This window comes from Corvus kubaryi, unplaced genomic scaffold (assembly GCF_017639235.1).
Source record: "Corvus kubaryi isolate FWS band 111438036 unplaced genomic scaffold, C.kubaryi_AGA036_p1.0 36808, whole genome shotgun sequence".
NCBI lineage: Eukaryota > Metazoa > Chordata > Aves > Passeriformes > Corvidae > Corvus > Corvus kubaryi.
Window position 1 is genome coordinate 28,073 of NW_024580958.1, and position 19,186 is coordinate 47,258.

General features: G+C 47.5%; 1 protein-coding gene across 3 annotated transcripts; it reads left to right on the forward strand.

Moving 5' to 3' along the window:
- The first annotated feature begins 6,512 nt into the window (after positions 1–6,512).
- Positions 6,513–17,038, forward strand: LOC121660701 (serine/threonine-protein kinase pim-1-like). Of its 3 annotated transcripts, none has more exons than XM_042020136.1 (4): positions 6,518–6,621; positions 6,825–7,191; positions 8,766–8,942; positions 16,891–17,038. In XM_042020136.1, the coding sequence occupies exons 1-4, from the start codon at positions 6,571–6,573 to the stop codon at positions 16,920–16,922; spliced, it is 627 nt and encodes a 208-aa protein (XP_041876070.1). In that variant the 5' UTR covers positions 6,518–6,570; the 3' UTR covers positions 16,923–17,038. The 3 variants fall into 3 exon arrangements, with proteins under 3 accessions (XP_041876068.1, XP_041876070.1, XP_041876069.1); XM_042020135.1 differs by lacking the exon at positions 16,891–17,038 and adding an exon at positions 9,204–9,506; XM_042020134.1 differs by lacking the exon at positions 16,891–17,038 and having other exon boundaries at positions 6,513–6,621; positions 8,766–9,180.
- Positions 17,039–19,186: the final 2,148 nt, after the last annotated feature.

Genomic DNA, 19,186 nt, shown 5'->3' on the forward strand with positions numbered 1-19,186 from the left:
TCCTAATTCAGGGAAAACAGGAGGAAAAAGTACAACAAATGCTGAAATTGGTTGTGGATCATACGAAACAGAAAGGCTGGAAAATGAATCAAAAAAATTTATGGACTGTCCCAAATGGTGAAATATCTAGGAATTCAGTGGCATTGTAGGCATAGGGAAATATTGCCCAAAGCTCAAATCATGAAACCTGGGCAGGAAAAATGGGAATATGTCCTTGCAACCAAGTGTTAATGTGAGAATAACTAGATGTTATAGAATATTGTTTTGCAGATCCTGTGTGATTACATTTACCTGTTTACTGCAATGGTCCATTTAGAAAAGGATATTCTCCATGTGGCTTGATAGGAAGACCGATGACAACAGTGATTAGTTTTCATGGGTGGGAGAGGACAACTTAACAATGAAACTGTTGTTGATATTGCTGATTTTATGTTATCATTGCAATCAGAACATAAGTTCGGAAAAATAAATTAATCTAATTGTTGCCTACAAATTGATGAAAATGGAAAAGTGGTAAAACAGATAACAAGAGAAATGAGAAAATTAGCTCATGTACCTATCCAAATGTAGAAAAGTTGGGAATTGGACATATTTTCATGGCTTCCATGGGGGAAGTATGTGCTTTCCTTTCTCCTTTGCACAGCCACTGTTTTAATTTTTGTTCCCTGTCTAATTCCCTGTTTTATGCAACTAATTAGGCATGTTTCAAAAGGAATGTGAATTATAGCTATGAGTAATGAACTTAATTCAAGAACAAGAGGAAATGCCTTTACGTCTAATACCTAAATCCGAGATTTTATGACTGAAAGAATTGTTACGAAGGTTGTAGTTCATCATGTAGTTATGAAGATTGATTGAAGTACTAAGGACTGAGCAACTGGCCCTGAGCCAAACATGACCTCTGGATGAACCTTCCAACTAAACTTTATATTTGTATCCACACACTGACAAAAAATATGCAGGATCATTAGCACTATGATATATGTATCTGCTCATAAAGTAAGTGTTATTAGCAGTAGGATAGATGTATCCTCTCATTAGCAAAACACGCATTTACCTTTCCCTATTTAGAAGCTGGGCAAGGCCATGAAATCCTACATCTGGCCTTGTTTGGAGATACTTGATTCCTCCTTGAGCCCTGGCCAGGCTTAGGAGGAACCCAAGAGGAGGATGAAACCAGATGTTCCCGCACTAGAAGTGCTGTCAGTTTGTTTATTCAGCGCTACCAAAGCTGGGCCCTCTCCCAGCGGGGTTGGAGCCTCAGCTGTGGCTGGAGGCAGCTGCAGGAATTCCCAGTGTCTGGGTGTGGCTCTCCAGTCCTTGGCTGGGACAGCTTCCCCCAGCTGATGGGTGGCCCTGGGTGATGGTAAAGTCTGAGGGGAACTGGGGATGGATCTTGGTTAATCACTGCAGGCAATCTTTTGTGGTGATGATTAGGGGCATTGCTGAGCTGCTCCTTCTGTGAATCTTTGCTGCTTTGGACTGTAGGAAATTACATGGATTCCTTCAGTTGGTGTCTGTGTCTTTGCTGCTGACCCTGCCCACTGGCAAAACAGTCCTCAAGGGCCACATATACACATCTTCTAAATACCTGTAGGGATCGTGACTCCACTGCCCTGGGAAGCTTGTTCATTGCTTAACAATCCTTTTGGTGAAGGAATTTTCCTAATATCCTCCCTAAACCTCCCCTGGCACAACTTAAGGCCACGTCCTCTATAATTCTGAGAAGATACTGACCCCCACATGGCTAAAACCTCCTTTTAGGCAGTTGCATAGAGTAATGAGGTCTCCCCTGAGCCTCCTTTTCTCCAGGTCTCCCTATCTTCCTCAGCTGCTCCTCATCAGACTTGTGCTCCAGACACTTCCTCAGCTCCATTGTCCTTGTCTGAACACACTCCAGCACCTGCACGTCTTTCTTGTGAGTGGCCCAAAACTGAACACAGCATTAGAGGAGTGGCTTCACCAGTGCCTAATACAGGGGGACGGTCACTGCCTTGGGCCTGCTAGCCACACTATTGTTCGTACAGGCCCAGTTCCATTGGCCTTCTTGGCCACCTGGGCACTACACTGGCTCCTATTTAGCTGCTGTTGACTAGCACCCTGGTCCTTTTCCTCAGATACAAACAGAATGAAGAAGATAAGGACCAAGAAGACAATTCCAAGAGAATGAAGTAATGTCTGAAGGAGGCCAGCCCAGTGTCTTGGTTTGAAAGACAGGTGTCTGCTAAGGAAGGCAGGAGCCCCCCCTTGGAATGGCAGATGCAACCTCCCTTCCCTCTGAGTTATTATAATTTTGAAATAAAGGGGCTTTTAGGCAAAGATGTGGAAAATAAGAATAACAGTTCTTTACTAATATATATCTATATGTGTATAACCAGTCAAACAAACAACAGTAACTATAGCAGTAACAGCAAACAATCCCAAACCCAGTGCCAGCCTTCTCGGCTGTCAGGCCCTTTCCCCTCGGGTGCAGTTCCGCTCGCAGCCGGCAGGGGCGCTGGCGGCTCCCGGTGAGCAGGGCAGGTGCGATGGTTCCCCCGCGGCTGCAGGGGGCGCTCCGGAGCGAGCTCGGGGAGCACACAGCACTGGTGGCCTGGGATCCCGGGGAGGGATGGGACAAAAGCTTCACAAACCCCTGGGCAGCCGATCCTGGTGTCCAGCTGGACCCTCGGGAACAGCAGGCTGGAATGGCAGGCTGGAACAGCAGGGACGAGCACAAATCCCGGATGGCAGACGAGGTGTGTCCAAACAGGGAACCCCCCAGAGGTCTGCGTAGGCAGGGAGAGCACAGCTACAACATAACAAAGGCTCGAAGCAATGGCAGGGGCAGGGCGGCCATGGCCTGGCTCCCAGCGGGGCAGGGAAGGCGGGCTTTGGGATCCCAGGGCTTCTCCAGCAGAAGGAAAAGGAGCCGAAGAAAGCAGCCTGCCTCTCTGTCCAAATGCTGGAGACTGACAGCCCACACACCCAGGTGAAACAAAAAACTAGCCAGCTCTTTTGTTTTTCTTAGCTACCCAGCCATTTGCTCCCCAGCAACACAAATGGGGAAAATTCCTTTAACAGAAAAACAAAACCCAAGAGAGCTCCTAAAACCCCAACACCCAGCAACAGTGAAAACCAGTAAAAATTCAAGTGACCATGGACCAGAATTAAGTGATTGGATTTGGGGTTCAGATGGTATAGGTATAATTGAGAGGTGTCTCTGGAGGCACCCAGCTCGAGCTGTCACCTGAAAACTATAACAGAGGGATTGGATACCTTCACTTGAACCTTCCATTCATTAGCAGGATACCAGAGTCAGAACCTTTTCCAGTGGCTGGTGTGCATCAACCTGTAACATCAGGAAGTTGTGATTCAAAGGCGTGTGCACACATGCCCAACAGCTCTTCTGACCTGCATGCACAGCTGGCAACTCAGCCCACTGCACCCAAACATGGTTCTTTTGACTTTGTACCTAAGTTGGACAAGGCAGATGTTGCTCAAAGGCCTCAAGTAGCTGTGAACATGGTGTCACCAAATAGAGCAGAAGGGACCTGACACACAAGTGCTGAAACTGATGTGTGGCCTGCTGGAAAACTGTGCAAGGCAAAGCCACTGTGCTCACAGACTATTAAATCAATTAGCAGTATTCAACATTATCAACGTTAACTAATGATACTGCCCACAGCCAGGGTCAGATTTTTGCAGAACTCAAATGCTTGCTGGGTGGCTAAGCAGCAAGGACAAAGTTTGCAGCCTTGTGTCCACAGGGCAGCCCAAAGGGCATTAAGAGCATTTGGGCATCCCTCTTTTCCTAGAAGATAATTTTTTTTTGAGATGGCTCTTGTCGCCAAAGGTACATGCAACCCTTGGTAGGCTCAGACCAGGTAGGCTTAGGTTTGTAGGCATGATGCAAGCCCAGGATTATGGCAATCAGGTCTAAACTGCGTCCAAAGAGAGATGGATAATCGAGATTCTCCAAGCTTCATCTGGGAAAAAAAAATTACCCTCAAGGACAGACACAAGCAAAGAGAAGTTTTAAAGATCCCTGAATTGAAAATCACATTCAAAAGAAACCTTGGATGGTTTCTGTTGAAAGACAAGGGTTGTCTTTTGCCTGCTTCCTGAAAATTTGGGATAAAATTGAAGATATTTACCTGGTCAGGGGAGAGGAGAAGAAAAAAGAAAGATATGAACATTTCTATTTGTCTTCATCAGTTTGCCTCATCACCCATCATAAAGCTGCTGCACATCCAGGCATGAATTACACAGTCCCTCAAGAAGGTGTATGGATCACTGCCTTGATAACACTCAGCAAGGCAAAGCTGGCACTAGTGTGCATGCCCTGGATGGCAAGCAAAGAAACACTGTGTACTAGTTTGAAAACAAACTAGTGGGAGGCACCAAATCAGAATAACAATTTAATAGGGAAATTAAGAAAAAAAAAAGAAAAAAAGGCAGAAAACACTGCTTCAAAGTGAAAGAGTCAGGATACAACCTGACACCCTGTTCGTCAGGGTGACAGTAGCAGTCCGGTAAGATGGTGGCTGCAGTCCTCCTGAAGTGGTGGATGTGGTTCTGTTGAAGCAGTGATCCTGTAGAAGGGGCTGCTCTTCCTCGGATGGTCCAGTGATGGCTGTGTAGCTCCTGTCCTCTGGAAATCCAGTGGAAGTGTTGTCTCTGACGTTCAGCATCTCAGATTATATCCAGGATGGAATGCTTGGTTCCTCCTTCTGGGTGGAGCATCTCACAATGGGGTAATGAGTCATGAGGCCAAGTGTTGATTAGGCTCATTAACAGAAGATGGTCCGGAGGGAGTTATCTCTGAGTCATGCAACAGGACAATGATGGGCCATTAACAGAAAGATAGTCTGGGGGGAGGAGGCAAGGAAACACTGCCCTACCTGGTTCCAACAGCTCATGAGGATGGTAATAGAATACACTGCAACCCAGGACACACTGGCTCCTGCCTTTAATGGTCAATGTCACAGGGCTCTCTCTGACTCTTTGCTCATTGGATTTGCTCAGGACTGGAGTAAGAAATACAAATATTTTTGTGCTCAGTGTGAGGAATATTCAGCAGCCACATCAAGGACTATATATAGCAAATAACTGCTATATGGACCATAGAGTATGGTGACATTTCCTAAAATTAGAGGACAGGAGACAGGTACTTACTGCCCTTCTCCTGGTGCCTGGGATGCGCTTCATTTCTTGGTGGCAGGACATAGGGAAAGACTGACCAGAAGACCTGCTGAAGCTCAGTTACTGACCTCAAAGAAACTCAGCACAAACCCTTCAGTTCTTTTGTGTGTAGTGGAGTGGCCAACCAGCAGCCAAAGATTAAATACAACTATATTTAAAAAAGCACTGGACAGAAGAAGTGAGAATGTAACCCCAGCCAGAGTTTGGGATCCAACCCGGAGAGCATTGTAAGATTCACCCCCTGGAGTGCATGCAGGAGCTGTATGGAATTTGACATAGGTATGGTTCTTTTTTTTTCTTAAATAAATAAACATTTCTGTGCTTCCCAAACTTCCCTGGCTTTACTGCTATTATGCTTCTGGCCCAAAACACATTAAAACCACATTGAGCTATCAGCTCATTTTCACACATCTTCATTGCAGGGATAGGAATCATAGTCAAGCTCTTGGATAGGGTATTTCACTGTTTAGTTTAAAAATGAAGACAATTAACCAATTGTTTAAAACCTTGGAATGAAAGTGTCTGAAACTTTTTAGTTTTCAGTTTGCAACAAAACCAGCCTATTTCTAATATCTGAAAAAATATATGTAACTAATTTCTTAATCTGAGGATAGCAGTCAGAAAACCTGAGGTGCTTCCAGACGTTTTACAGTATTTGTCTCTTTCCATTCTGCAAGGTCAATACAACTGTCAATCCTAATATACTCTGTGATCCTGTAAATAATGGACAAAACTTGGCCCCCTTCCAGGACTGGATTTTTATGGTTTTGTGTTGTTGGGATTTTTAAAAATATTTATATCTCTTCTACATTTCCTAGCCAGGTTGCGAGGATGTAAACACAGATGCAATCTTTCAGTATCTGGTGAGTGAAAATTTAGCACCACACACTGTCCCAAGCATGGAGCCACAGGCATACTGGAGGGACATTTCCCTGCACATCACATAGCCTCAGCTGGGTAAGTACAGCCCATACTTAGCCAGTGGCAGAGATGATTTCTGCTGAATCTTGTCTGCCTCCCAAGAACTGATTTGAGAAGCAAAATCTCTAGATTTGCTGATGCAAAGTAAAAAGAAATCCCCGGTGGGGATGCCTGGGCTGGGGCAGTGGTGGGGTGGTTGGGAGCCGTGTCTGGCCCTGGGCCAAGCGCTGATGGCCACGTGTTGCCCGCAGGGAAGGCGCAGGAGGCCCTGCAGGAGCAGTACCAGCTGGGTTCACTGCTGGGCAGCGGCAGCTTTGGCAGCATCTACTCGATCACGCAGCTCGCAGATGGAGCCCTGGTGAGTGGTGAGGCCAGCAGAGGGTGGAGGAGGAGGAGGAGGAGGAGGAGGCTGGGGCACAGCGGGGCGGGTGGCAAGCTCAGCCTGCTGCTGCCCCTTGCTTGCAGATGGCCATCAAATGCGTGCTGCAGGACTGCATCTGGCACTGGTGCGAGCTGGTGAGTGAGCAGGGCCAGCGGCAGAGCCGGGACGTGCCGGGCAGCGAGGAGCTGGGGCCCGGCGGGGTGGGAGCTGCCGGGAGCCCTGGAGGGAGAGCGGGCGGGGGCTGAGCGGGGGGCGCAGAGCGTCCCGGGCTGGGTGAGAGGTCCCAGAGCCCTGGCACGGTCTCAGCCCCACTGATGGCACCGTGCTCCTCCCACAGCCCAACAGCGCCTGTGCGCTCCTGGAGATTGTGCTGCTGGACAAGGTGTCCACTGGGTTCCGTGGTGTCATCCGGCTCCTGGAGTGGGTTGAGCTGCCCAGCAGCTTCTTGCTGGTGCTGGAGTGTCCGGAGCAGTGTCAGGACCTGTCGGGTTTCCTGGTGGAGCGGAGGTTCCAGCCCAAGGAGGAGGCGCAGGGGCTGTTCGGCCAGGTGCTGGAGGCCGTGCAACACTGCACCAGCTGCGGGGTCCTGCACCAGGACATCAAGCCCGAGAACCTCCTGGTCGACCTGGCCACCAGGCAGCTGAAACTGATTGACTTTGGCTGTGGCGCCGTCCTCCAGGACACAGCCTACACCCAATTTGCAGGTGAGCCCTCCCAGGGGATGCTGCTGGGCATCTCGTGGCCCAGCCTGGGTGTAGCACCGGGGCTTCCCCCTATTGCTGCCAGGCACAGGATTAATTCTTGAGCCAAGCTGCTTTTGGGTGGGGCTGGAAGGGGACTAGCTCGCAGCCCTGCTGACAGCCTTCAGCAACCACTCTGCCCTGGGCTGGGGCTGGAGCTGGAGCTGGAGCAGCCAGCCCAACAACACCATGGGAGTAGAAGAGAGGGGGGTCAGACACTGTGCATCGGCTGGTTTGGTATGCAGGCGAGGGAGGGTTTGGACTGCTCCACTCCCCTTGTTTGCGTTGGCTAATTAATGTTTCTTGGGGACAATGCAGGTGGGAAGGATGAAGGCATGTTTTTTTCCCACCCCTGGATGGGTTTTTCTTTTGCATGTGTCTCGGTTTTGAAAGACAGGTGTCTGCTAAGGAAGGCAGAAGCCCCCCCTTGAAGTGGCAGATATAACCCCTTTTCCCTCTAAGTTATTATATTTTGAAATCAAGGGCCTTTAGGCGAAGATGTGGGAAATAGGAATAACAGTTCTTTACTATATATATATATATATATATGTATATAACCAGTCAAACAAACAGCAATAACTATGGCAGTAACAGCAAACAATCACAAACCCAGTGCCAGCCTTCTCGGCTGTCGGGCCCTTTCCCCTCGGGTGCAGTTCCGCTCGCAGCCGGCAGGGGCGCTGGTGGCTCCCGGTGAGCAGGGCAGGTGCGATGGTTCCCCCGCGGCTGCAGGGGGCGCTCCGGAGCGAGCTCGGGGAGCACGCGGCACCGGTGCCCTGGGATCCCGGGAAAAGGATGGAACAAAGGAGCTTCACAAACCCCTGGGCAGCCGATCCCGGACTCTCAGGAACAGCAGGCTGGAACGGCAGGCTGGAACGGCAGGCTAGAGCGGCAGGGACGAACGCAAATCCCGGGTGGCAGGCGAGATGTATCCAGATGGGAGAACCCCACGGAGGCCCAGGCAGGCAGGGCGAGCAGGGCTACAGCGTAGCGAAAGCTCGAAGCAGCAGCGGGGCAGGGCAGCCAATGCCCGGTCTCCAGCAGGGCAGGGAAAGCGGCTTTTGGGGTCCCGGCGTTGTTTCCAGCAGGAAGAAAGAACGGCCAAAAAGAAAGAAGCAGCAGCTCCTTTCTCTGCAGCTTCTCTCTCCGGACGCTCAGAGCGAACTGACCCCACACCCAGGTGTAGACAAAAGGAGTAGCCAGGCCTGCCCCACTCCCCTTTTTGTCTTTCTTAAGTACAGCTATTTGTCCCCTAGCAACATGCATATGGGAGAAAATTCCTTTAACAGGAAAACCTAAGACTAAACTAAAACCCCAACAGCATGTCATGGTGGGGCCTTCCCAGGGCTACTGCTGCCCTCTTTCAACACCTGTGGCCTCTTTTCCAACCCCAAGTTTGTACACAAGTCACAGGTGCTGGTGAGAGGTCAGCGGGTCACCCTGTGTGCCACTGGTGCAGCCTCCATGTGCCCAGGGATGCTGGGGCGAGGCTCTGGGAGCAGCAGCATCCCCTGATGGACTTGGTCTGTGTTCCACAGGACCCCTGTTCTACAGCCCACCTGAGTGGATCCACCACCAACGCTACCACGGCGAGGCAGCGACGATCTGGTCCCTGGGCCTCCTGCTGTACCACCTGGTGGTGGGGAAGCACCTGTTCAGGAGGGGCCAGGAGATCATCTGGGGATGGATCCTGTTCCCACAATGGCTCTCTCCAGGTGGATCCTCATCTCTGCAGCACGGGGGGAATACCAGTGCTGGGAGACAGCAGCGGGCTCAGGGGCATCCCACTCTGGCAGCTCTGAGGAGGTGGCACATGTCCTGCTCTCCTGCTGTCCTCCAAAGCACAGAATCCATGGGGAAGTTTAGGCACAGCTCTGGGCACACCCAGCATGGCCTGGACACGGGAATGGGGGAAAAAAAGCGGACGGGATTCTTCTCCAACTGACTGGCTTCTGGTTTCTAGTTTCTCTCCCCAGAGTGCCAGGATGGTATTAAGAAGTGTTTGTCTGTTGCATACAGGTAAAACCTTATAAAATGAAGGCCCTGTTGCCTTCATAAAATCATGACTCAGGCCTGTTACTTCTGCTAGAGAAGGACCGTGGGAAAGAGGCATAGCTGAATTAGAGGTAGAAAAACATGCTGTGTGATTGTTGTGTGTTCACCCAGTGGTGTGTGGTGATTGGTTGAATTAAGCTTGTTGTGCTTTAAAGCTATATAAACAGCTAAGAAACTATAAAAGACGCTGTGTGGTATTAAAGATAAGCTTTTTGCCTTCTGAATGCAGTTGGTGTGTGTGATTCATGAGTGTCGTGTCTGTCTCAACTGTGACATCTGGTGACCCCCGACCAACGTGGAATGCCAACTCTATGGCTGTATCACGCAGCCGAACCACGATCAAGTGGCTGGAGACAGACACTCAGCAGATGAGAATGGCTGTAAAGCTGTGATAAGCTGTCCTTGGTTACAGTGTTTTCTATTACCATCCTCATGAGCTGTTGAATTCAGGTGGGGTGGTGTTTCCTTGCCTCCTCCCCCCAGACTATCTTTCTGTTAATGGCCCATCACTGTCCTGTTGCATGACTCAGAGGTAACTCCCTCCGGACTATCCTCTATTAATGAGCCTAATCAACACTTGGCCTCATGACTCATTACCCCATTGTGAGATGTTCCACCCAGAGGGAGGAACCAAGCATCCCATCGTGGATATAATCTGAGACTGAACACCAGAGAGGATCCTTCCCACTGGATTTCCAGAGGACAGGAGCTACACAGCCACCACTGGACTTTCTGAGGAAGAGCAGACCTTTTTCTGCTGGATCACCGCTTCAGGAGGACTGCAGCCACCATTCTACCAGACTGCTGCCACCACTCTGCCTAACAGATTGTCAGGTTGTATCTTGACTCTGTCAGTTTGAAACAGTGTTTTCTGCCTTTATTTTTGTTCTTTTTCCTTATTTTATTTCCCTATTAAATTGTTATTCTGATTTGGTGTCTCCCACTAGTTTGTTTTCAAACTAGTACATAAGCCCAGGCTGCTACTACTTATTCAACCTGTTTCAAAGGTGAGCTGCTGAGAGGATAAAAATGGGATCCCAAGTATCTCAGAAAGAGGGATCTATTGTAAATATTAGGACATCATTGCTAGCTAAACAGGGTATTGCTAGCTAAACACTCTGCAAGTGCATTTAGTGTGAATGAGACTGCCAAAAATTTGATTATTACCTGGAGGGTGGTGTTGAAAACCTTGAAAGCTGTAAAAAAGGAGTGAGACTTGCAACAGCGGAACTCTGCGGATGTGGAGGGTCTGAGAGGGGTGAAGGAGCAGAAGGGAGGGGTGGATGGCTCCACGGCAACATGCACAGTTGGAGCCAGCAGTGAACTGTGTGGCAGAGTGCCAGCCAAGGTTGGTCGTGAGCCCTGTGCTGAAAGTCCTGGAGCAGGGTGCCCTACTCCCCCCACTCCCATAAATCTGCTTTATTCACCCTTGCCTGCGGATGAGTGGAGCGATGGAGCAGTCCCTCGGCTGCCGCCCGCTGCACCGCTGCAACCGAAATGGCCCAGGGAGCGCCCCTCCCCACCCCCCACCCCACAGCAGCTGCTCTGCAGGATGCCTCTCCCGCCACAGCTTCATTGGTAACAGCTGCTACACAAGCGGCTTTTCCGCTGCCAGCTCCCCAGTGGTTCAGGAACATTTTTAGCTTTTGTTAAAAGTAACTCCTATTTTCAGTAAGCTGTGAATTTTGACAGGATTGTTTATTGGAAATATTCAAGGCTAAGTGGTGTGGATGTACTGTCTTTCTGCATGCCAGTAGCATTATATAATTCCTTGCTTTGAGGCTGCTCAGCAAGGTTTGAACTTCTCCAACAGAAATGCTTATATATTGCATGATTGGTACAACTTGTCAGGTAAAACGTATACTGCCTTTTTAAGAATTTTGACTTGAAAGTCTGACTGGACTGACTTAATACTGAATTTTTCCTGTGTTAGAAACTTGTGTACTGGGAAAAGTATTTCCTTTCTTGGTGCCCTCAGACCATTACCTTTCATTATGTAGCCTCTTGGAAAGTTTGGTAGGATCCTCCTTAAAAATAGCAATTAGCTCTAAAACCTGATGTTAACACATTGCATGATTTACAAGGGTTGTTGAGTGAGGCCCATGCTAGGTTTTAGCCATTCATCAATCAAGCATTCCTTTCCTCACTCCCACATTACTGTTATCTCAGAAGTTATTTATAGTTCTCTACTGCAGAGGTGGACAGATTTCTACTGGCTCTGGCATTTAATTTTATTGTGGATCGTTCATTATGGACAAACATGTAACAGTTTTTTCTAATAGGTACAGCTATTTAATGGCTCAAGTGTAGTTGTTCTTCCTTGCCACTTATAAATCAGAATTAGACTTCATATCAAAACAGCTCAAGTGCTGTGATGGACTGGAAAAATGACTAAAAGTGACACTGCTTTACAAAACAGGCTTGCTTTCTGAGTATGTGTTATCTGCTCAGTAGCTGAAATTTTTGATATTCTCTATTTTATGGAAACAGGCAAACAGTGGAGTAAACAATAGTATACTCCTTTAGAATCCTCTGACACCATGGCTTTGTAGCTGCTTATATACATGTGTCAGTTTTATATGCTCACTGATTGTTGGGAAGGATGAAAGTTTGATAAGAAAGTTTCACAGGGATGTAGGCTTGGCAGAAAGATCTCTGAATGTAGAAACTGAGAATGAGATAGAAATGAAAGCAAGTTTTGATATAGAGTAAAAGATGTTTTGCTGAAACACTGATCACTGAATAACTGAGAAGGCAAAGGTTGGAGATGAGTTGGAAGGAGATTTTTATGATTACAACAAAGGTATGTGACCACAAACAAAGACATGTTTTTTACCAAGTAAATGTGTCTCAAGAAGAGCATAAGTAAGTAGAAAACATGTTTTACCAAACAGAGAGCTATCGCAGGCAAACAAGAAATGTTGATGTAGCAAGAAGAAGAGAAGTCTGAGAATTTTCCATTGTAAGCTTCAACTGTAACTTACTTACTCTTGTGATTGGATAATAATGACTATAATATGGTGATGGTAGTAGCTAGGATAGGCTACAGGCAAATGTAAAGGTATTGTGTATGGTGCTTACTGGTTGTTATGTGTTAAGATACTCTGCAAAGAAAAGTATAGAATGCTTTGTAACTTGAAAAGAAAGCGGCTTAAGGTATGCCTACAGCTGTAGCTGGCAGCTGTAGGGCTGGCTCTGGATACCCACTCCCTGAAATGCTGTAACTTCGCCTGTGCAATAAACAGCTTTCAAGAGAGCCGCCTCAAGTCCAGACATCCTTCATGAACACTTCTAAAACTGACGTAACAGAGTTTCATCTGCAAAACGCAGAGCAGCATTATATGACTATGTTCTCAGTATTTTATCTTTACCCTTAGTAGCCCAAGGTCAAATCTACCATACTGACAATCACAAAAGACCTGTCTTGCCATCCCCATCACTGCGTATCACCAAGCTGAAGAGGGCAGTGGGGAGAGACAGGCAAGCCCTGGCACCCGCCCCATGTGGGGGGCTCAGGGGACCTATTCAGGGCTATGCAGCTCCATTCTTGCATACTTTTTCAAAGTGCCTTTTTAAATTAATGAGAACTGAGTTGCAGGGCATTTGTTCCACCTGAAAAGGAAGAGAGTCTGTGGGGAGAGATAAGACAGAATTGGGTTGGGAGCTGTGGGATGCACCTGCAGAGGCACATGGCAGCACAAAGAAGCACGTGGCAGCACAGAGAAGCTTGTCTCCACCGGACCTTGGGGGGAGGAGGTGTCACACGACAGACCCCTATGGAGAGGAGCCTGCTGGGAGCTGACGGACAGGTAAACAGCGAATGATCATCCCATAGAAGGAAGAGTGTTGCTGATGTGGCAACACGGGATAGGTCACAGGGTAGTGTGGATTAGCATATACGGAAATACTGTGCCTTAGAAAAGTGTGTAAAACCAGTTCATTTCTTTGAATAAAGGATTCCGATTCCCTGCTGGTCTGGGTCCGTGCCTCAATCACTGACAAGAGTCCAGCTTCCTGCTTCCGTCCTACTCTTCCTTTGCCTTCCCATGTTCGTGGTGTGGGAAAGGTTGCCAGTGAGTTCTAACTCACAGCTTGTTAACACCTTGAGCACATCCACGATATTTTTTGGCACATCTGAGAAATTGCCAGAAATTTAGTAACTGTACTGTGTCCTATAAACTGCATCTTAAAAGACCCTAACAAATTTATGCTTATACCAGAAAACTACTGAAAGACATGCAATGTTGTCATTTTTTTTTGGAATACAGCTGCAGATTGGAAAATCCTGCAAAATTGTGCTTATACCAAAAAGGTCCTGACTGTGAAATGATGTTTACAGTAATGTTTCTTGTTACCATGAGGTATTCTCACAGCTGAATTATGACAAATCACAATGTATTTGCCACACCTTTGTGATCTCTCCAGTACATCCATGTTGCTGTTATTTCATTTACAAATCAGTTGTCTGCTTGCTTATTGTTTCTTAACTGGTATGTGACAAAATTTTTGGTAGCTTTCTTGCACTGATGAAGTCAAGATGAGTTACATTCTGCCGTAGTTGACACCTTTAAAGGAACACTCTCTACTCGGACTTTGGTTTTGTTAAATTTAAGTGCTGCTAATATTGATTTGCTAAGTGTAAGTTTGTACAGTTTAAGTGATGCTAAGGCTAACTTCTAAGTTTACCTGTTGTTAAATTTAAGTCATGTCAAGTTTAAGTTCTGTTAATTTGATATTCTGTTACATTTAAAGTTCTGTTAGTTTAAAATGTTGTTAAGTTTAAGCAAAGTCAAGTCTAAGTACGTTCAGTTTAAGTTTTGTTATTTTAAAAGTCTTGTAACTTTAAGTTCTGTTCAGTTTCAGTGATGTTAGCTTTAAGTTCTGTTCAGTTTATTTGCTGTTACTTTTGAGTAACTTTTATTTTGACTGAAGTTAAGTCTAGCTTCTGCTGAAATATGTTCATTTAAATTGAATGATACAGTTCTTTTGCTACAGAGATAAGAATGAACAGATTGAAACAATTACGATAAAAGATTGGTAAGTGACTGTTTATGAATATAAGATAAGAAGTAAAAATACGTGAAGATTCGGCTTGTTAGGTCCTTAAATTCATTGCAAATTCTATGGGTATGAATGTTCTGCATTGCTCAATTAAGATGATTATTCATTACAATCTTTGTTGTTATATCTTTTGTAGGTTGCAGAGAAGGATGAGTAACAATTGCAAGCTATGGATATTATTGATTGTAAGCTGTTCAGTGCTTTGCCTTATTATCTTATATGCATAGATGTGTAGAGAAGTATACTCTTGACTTCTTAGAATAAGTTCCTGTAGATGTCTTATGCTCTTAATATAAGTGTGAATTATGCTCTTATATAACGTGAATTCACCGGCTTTTCATGAAAGGCATTATGCAGAAGATATTTGATGTTACACATGTGTGTTTCTTTGGTGGTTTGCAGTTTGTTTATGGTACCATTGACTACTTAGCTAAGGATAAATGACAAAGTCGACTGCTTTACAAACTTTCACATACTGTTGTATAGCTATCTGTAAGATATGTATCTTTTTAAGGAACTTTCCCAGCTGCCATTACTACAGGTCTGTTTATAGGATATGTTAGGGAAACCCTTACAGTTAAGGCCTTGGCTCTGGCCAAGCCCTGGCCCTAGCTGGTTGGGAGGCATACCTACAGACCCAGGTGTTTCTGCACTAAAAACATAATTGAATCACTTTGACTTGCCAATTTTGGCTTCTAAAATCTGGATCCCCTTTCGAGGTAAACTTGGGAGCCTTGCCCGGCAAGGTTCTCCAGCTCCTCGTTGTGAAATGGGGCTCACCAGCTACTGCAGACTGTTGGTGATGGTACAGTATTTAGGCAATTGAGGGTGTATTGTTCTAAGTTACTATCCTTTTGCCATGTGTTGTGGATTATATGCATTATCCTGTTTGTTCCTGCTCAGTGTGACTTTACTGTCTCATTATGTGTATTTGCTTGCTTTTATGTTGCCTTCACGTTTACAGTGACAGACACACAGGTTATCACAAAACAAAAAGGGGGAATATGGCTCCCCCAGGAGCATTTGGATAATGCAATATCTATGCTAAAAGTTTTGCGGGCACATCATCAATTTGATCCCCAGCACAGCAATACCAGTCTGAAGATTTGCATGTGTAAGACCAATTTCTAGAAAGGCTTTACGTAAGAATCCACAATTGGGTGTGTAATGAGAAGGCCTAGCTGATTTACTAACCTAGGAGAGAAGGTATGCATGTGTTTTTGCCAACAGGTCTAGCATTGTTACTGTCTGACCCAACAAACTTCAATCGCCTCTGAGAAAATGAGGCCCAGCGAGAGGAAAAACGACCTATTCACCATCCAGCCCTCGTGGCTAAAGCAAGAGCAGAGGTGGGACTTCCAGGAACATGGCTGTGCCTGGGAGCTTACAGAGGCAGCCTGCCAACTGCCTTGTGTCCTACTGCATTTACCATCACGTTGTTGTGTTCCTGCTGACCTTCTTCAGCTATTCCCTGTTCCACGCTTCCAGAAAGACATTCGGTAATGTCAAAGTCAGCACTTCCAGCTAATGGACTCTCTCCTGTCTAAACAGCACAGCCCCTGAGCTCCAGCCATATGAGCTTTGGAACAGTAGCCATTTACTGCCAAGTGCAGAAGAAGCAGCAGCTCTCTCTCTGGGAACATTGGACACTATCTTTTTGATTTCTTATGCTGTTGGTGTCTTTGTTAGTAGCATGATTTTTTCTTGATGAGTTTTTATTGATTGTGATCTGTAGCCCATGTATTTTATCCTGTGACCAGCAAATGACTAACTAACAGTCTTAATAAGATGATGGCTTTACAGGTGCAGACTGTTTCAACATTAGAATACATGAACCCTTTGCTTAAAAGACAAAAAAGGGGGAGATGTCGCATACAGGTAAAACCTTATAAAATGAAGGCCCTGTTGCTTTCGTAAAATCATGACTCAGGCCTGTTACTTCTGCTAGAGAAGGACCGTGGGAAAGAGGCATAGCTGAATTAGAGGTAGAAAAACATGCTGTGTGATTGTCGTGTGTTCACCCAGTGGTGTGTGGTGATTGGTTGAATTAAGCTTGTTGTGCTTTAAAGCTATATAAACAAACAGCTAAGAAACTATAAAAGATACTCTGTGGTATTAAAGATAAGCTTTTTGCCTTCTGAATGCAGTTGGTGTGTGTGATTCATGAGTGTCGTGTCCAACTGCGACATTTGACCATGCAGCCCTTGGACAGGCCATCCTTATAATATCTCTTCTGTGATCCTTGGATGCAGGGAGTTCATCTGCCCTAGAAGATAGGAGAGATCCACATGCACAGTTTGATCCAGGGGTCTGGCAGGTAACAGCCCCACACATCTTTTGGCAATAGGAAGCAAAGAAAACCAGACTTTTTTGTCCTGCCTGTAGCTCTGAGCAGGGATCATCAGAAGGGAACACACAGCTCTTGTGCTGCAGCTGAGTTGGACATCTGGTCTGGTAAGCACTGGTGGCCACCATCCAACCCATTTTCTGCTAGTCCAATTGACGGCTGGGGCCCTGGGCAGCACTGACAGCCTGGTGTGGCCCCAGGGAAGGAGAAGGAGCCCCTGGAGAAGCTGTAGCAGGTGGGGCTGCTGCTGCTGGAGACACCAAGGACGACCTCAAGGATGACAACCTCTTCCTGGAGCTGGCCAGCGGCAGCTGAAGATGATGGACTTTGATTCTGGCACCTTCTTCAAAGACATGCTCCATGCCCAGTGTGCAGGTGAGTCCACAGCCAGGGGGATGCTCCCAGAGCTGGGCATGGCACGGCCTGACTGGGCACCAAAGGTTCCCCCTTTGCTGGGGTGGCTGCAGCGAATTCTTCAGTGGCTGCCAAGCTGCTTTTTGGCAGGGCTCAGGGGGATGGTCTGGAGTGATAATGAAATGGGAGTCTCTCCTGGCCCTGCCAACAGCATCCAGCACCGGCTGTGCCCTGGACTGGGGGCAGACAGCCCGACCAAAACTAACCCCCATGGGAAGTGTAGAGGTGGGACTCAAAAAACCATACACTGGCTCATTTGGCTTGCAGGCAAGGAAGAGCTTGGGCTGCTCCACTCTGCTTGTCCCTGGCTGCACAACAGCAGTGTCTCAGGGCTGCTGTGCGAGGAGGTTATGGTGTCATTCAGAGCTGCTCTGCAGCCCTCAGCTGCCCTCACTGCTGTTCCCACTTCCTCTTCCTTGTCCCTCCACCAGGATGAGCTCTGTGACTGCCCTTGACCCTCCCCAGCCTTCCCAGCCCACCCTCACCTCAGTGTGGCTCAGGCTGAAGCTGATTTGTCTCCTGTGGCCCACCAGTGCCGTCTCCTCTTCGGGGAGCTCCAGCCCCAGAGCACAGCACACAGCAGTGTGGGCCAGGCTGGAGCAGCTCCCCTGCACCTCTGGCTTGGCTGTTTGTGGGAACTAAATCCGGCCTGTGTGCAGCTTTCCCTGCAGGATGGCCCCAGGGCAGAGCTCAGCCAGGCTCCCACTGCATCCCCTGCAGCCTGGGGCAGAGGGTGGTCCCAGAGCAGCTGCCAGAGCTGAGGTTCATGGGTAGCACCTAGAGCTGTGGCTCCAGGCAGTGTTTGGAAGGGTTGTGTTCTAATCTCCTGCACCTTGTGGGGAGGACAACCTGTGCTGCCAGGCCAGTACTGCCCTTCTGGGCAGGGACAAAGCTGAAAGGCTTTCCCATTCCAGAAGAGCTGGCACTGAGCCTTGGCAGGGCTGAAGCTGAATCTTTCCCCCATCCAGGACTCACTGCCCACCCACCCCCGCTGTGCTCCCTTATTCAGGAACAGAAGGGTGTGTCTGTGCAAGGGGCTCTTGGATGTCTCTGCATGGATAGGGAACAAATACAGAGAGGGGAAGTATCACTCATGGTGCTTGCACTCTCCTTCCTTTCCATACAAAAACTATTTCTGCACACGCCATCTGTGAAAAATCTATGGATGGACAGAGACTGCCCACACACCTCTAACTCCAGCAGCATTTCCCTGATGAGACATGACCAGGGGATTTTTTCCCAGCTCTGTGTACAGAACAGCTGTCCAAGAGCTGAAGGGAGCTGCATTTAGAAGCCGTTACAAGATTTCTAGGCAGGAAGGGGAGCTGGTGGCCATCCTTGGAACTCGCCGTGTTCATCAGGAGGGGGTGCTGGTTCTTTGGGAATATGGAACAATGGGAACACAAGAGTTTGGGAAAATCCCAGTTTTCTGTGGATTTGTGCAAAGGGGGGAGCAGCAGAAACACTTTGTGTCTGCTTTTGGGGACACAAGGTCCAAGGAGCTGCAGTGGCAGAGGGGGACCTGGGCTGGTGGCTGCTGAGGTCCTGTTTCAGGACATCCTGCAGTGGCACAGGACAGAGCTCCAAGCACCCACAGCCACACTGCTGCAGTCTCTGGGATGCTGCACATCCTCCACGAAAAGCTGCTGTCACACAATGCACTGGGATTGATAATCTCTATTTGCAGTGCTTTAAGCCCGTGTTTCAAACTGCAGCAGTTTTACACTCAAGACACAGTTGTGCTTGAGGTAACTGTGAGTGGCACTGAGCAACTGGAATCTGCTGCGAGCAACTGGAAGTGAGTGGAAACACACTTGGGGCACCTGGGATATAGTGGGAGAGAGTGGGAGTGACTGAGATCATAGAGGAACCATAAAAGAAGTAACTGGAATAATACTGGGAGTATCTGGGAGTGACTAGAACCATACTGGGTTATTGGGAGCAACTGGGACCATGCTGGGAACATCGTACTGAGAGTGACTGTGTTCGTACTGGAATTACACTGGGAGGAACTGGAGCTATAGTGGGAGTGACTGGGATCATACTGGAGGTGACTGGAACCATACCAGGGGTGAATGAGAA

Coding starts and splice junctions, on each gene's coding strand:
- LOC121660701 (XM_042020134.1), top strand. CDS start 6,571: ATGGCCATCAAATGCGTGCTGCAGGACTGCATCTGGCACTGGTGCGAG. Junction 6,622..6,824: donor TCTGGCACTGGTGCGAGCTG/GTGAGTGAGCAG, acceptor CTCCTCCCACAG/CCCAACAGCGCCTGTGCGCT. Junction 7,192..8,765: donor AGCCTACACCCAATTTGCAG/GTGAGCCCTCCC, acceptor TGTGTTCCACAG/GACCCCTGTTCTACAGCCCA.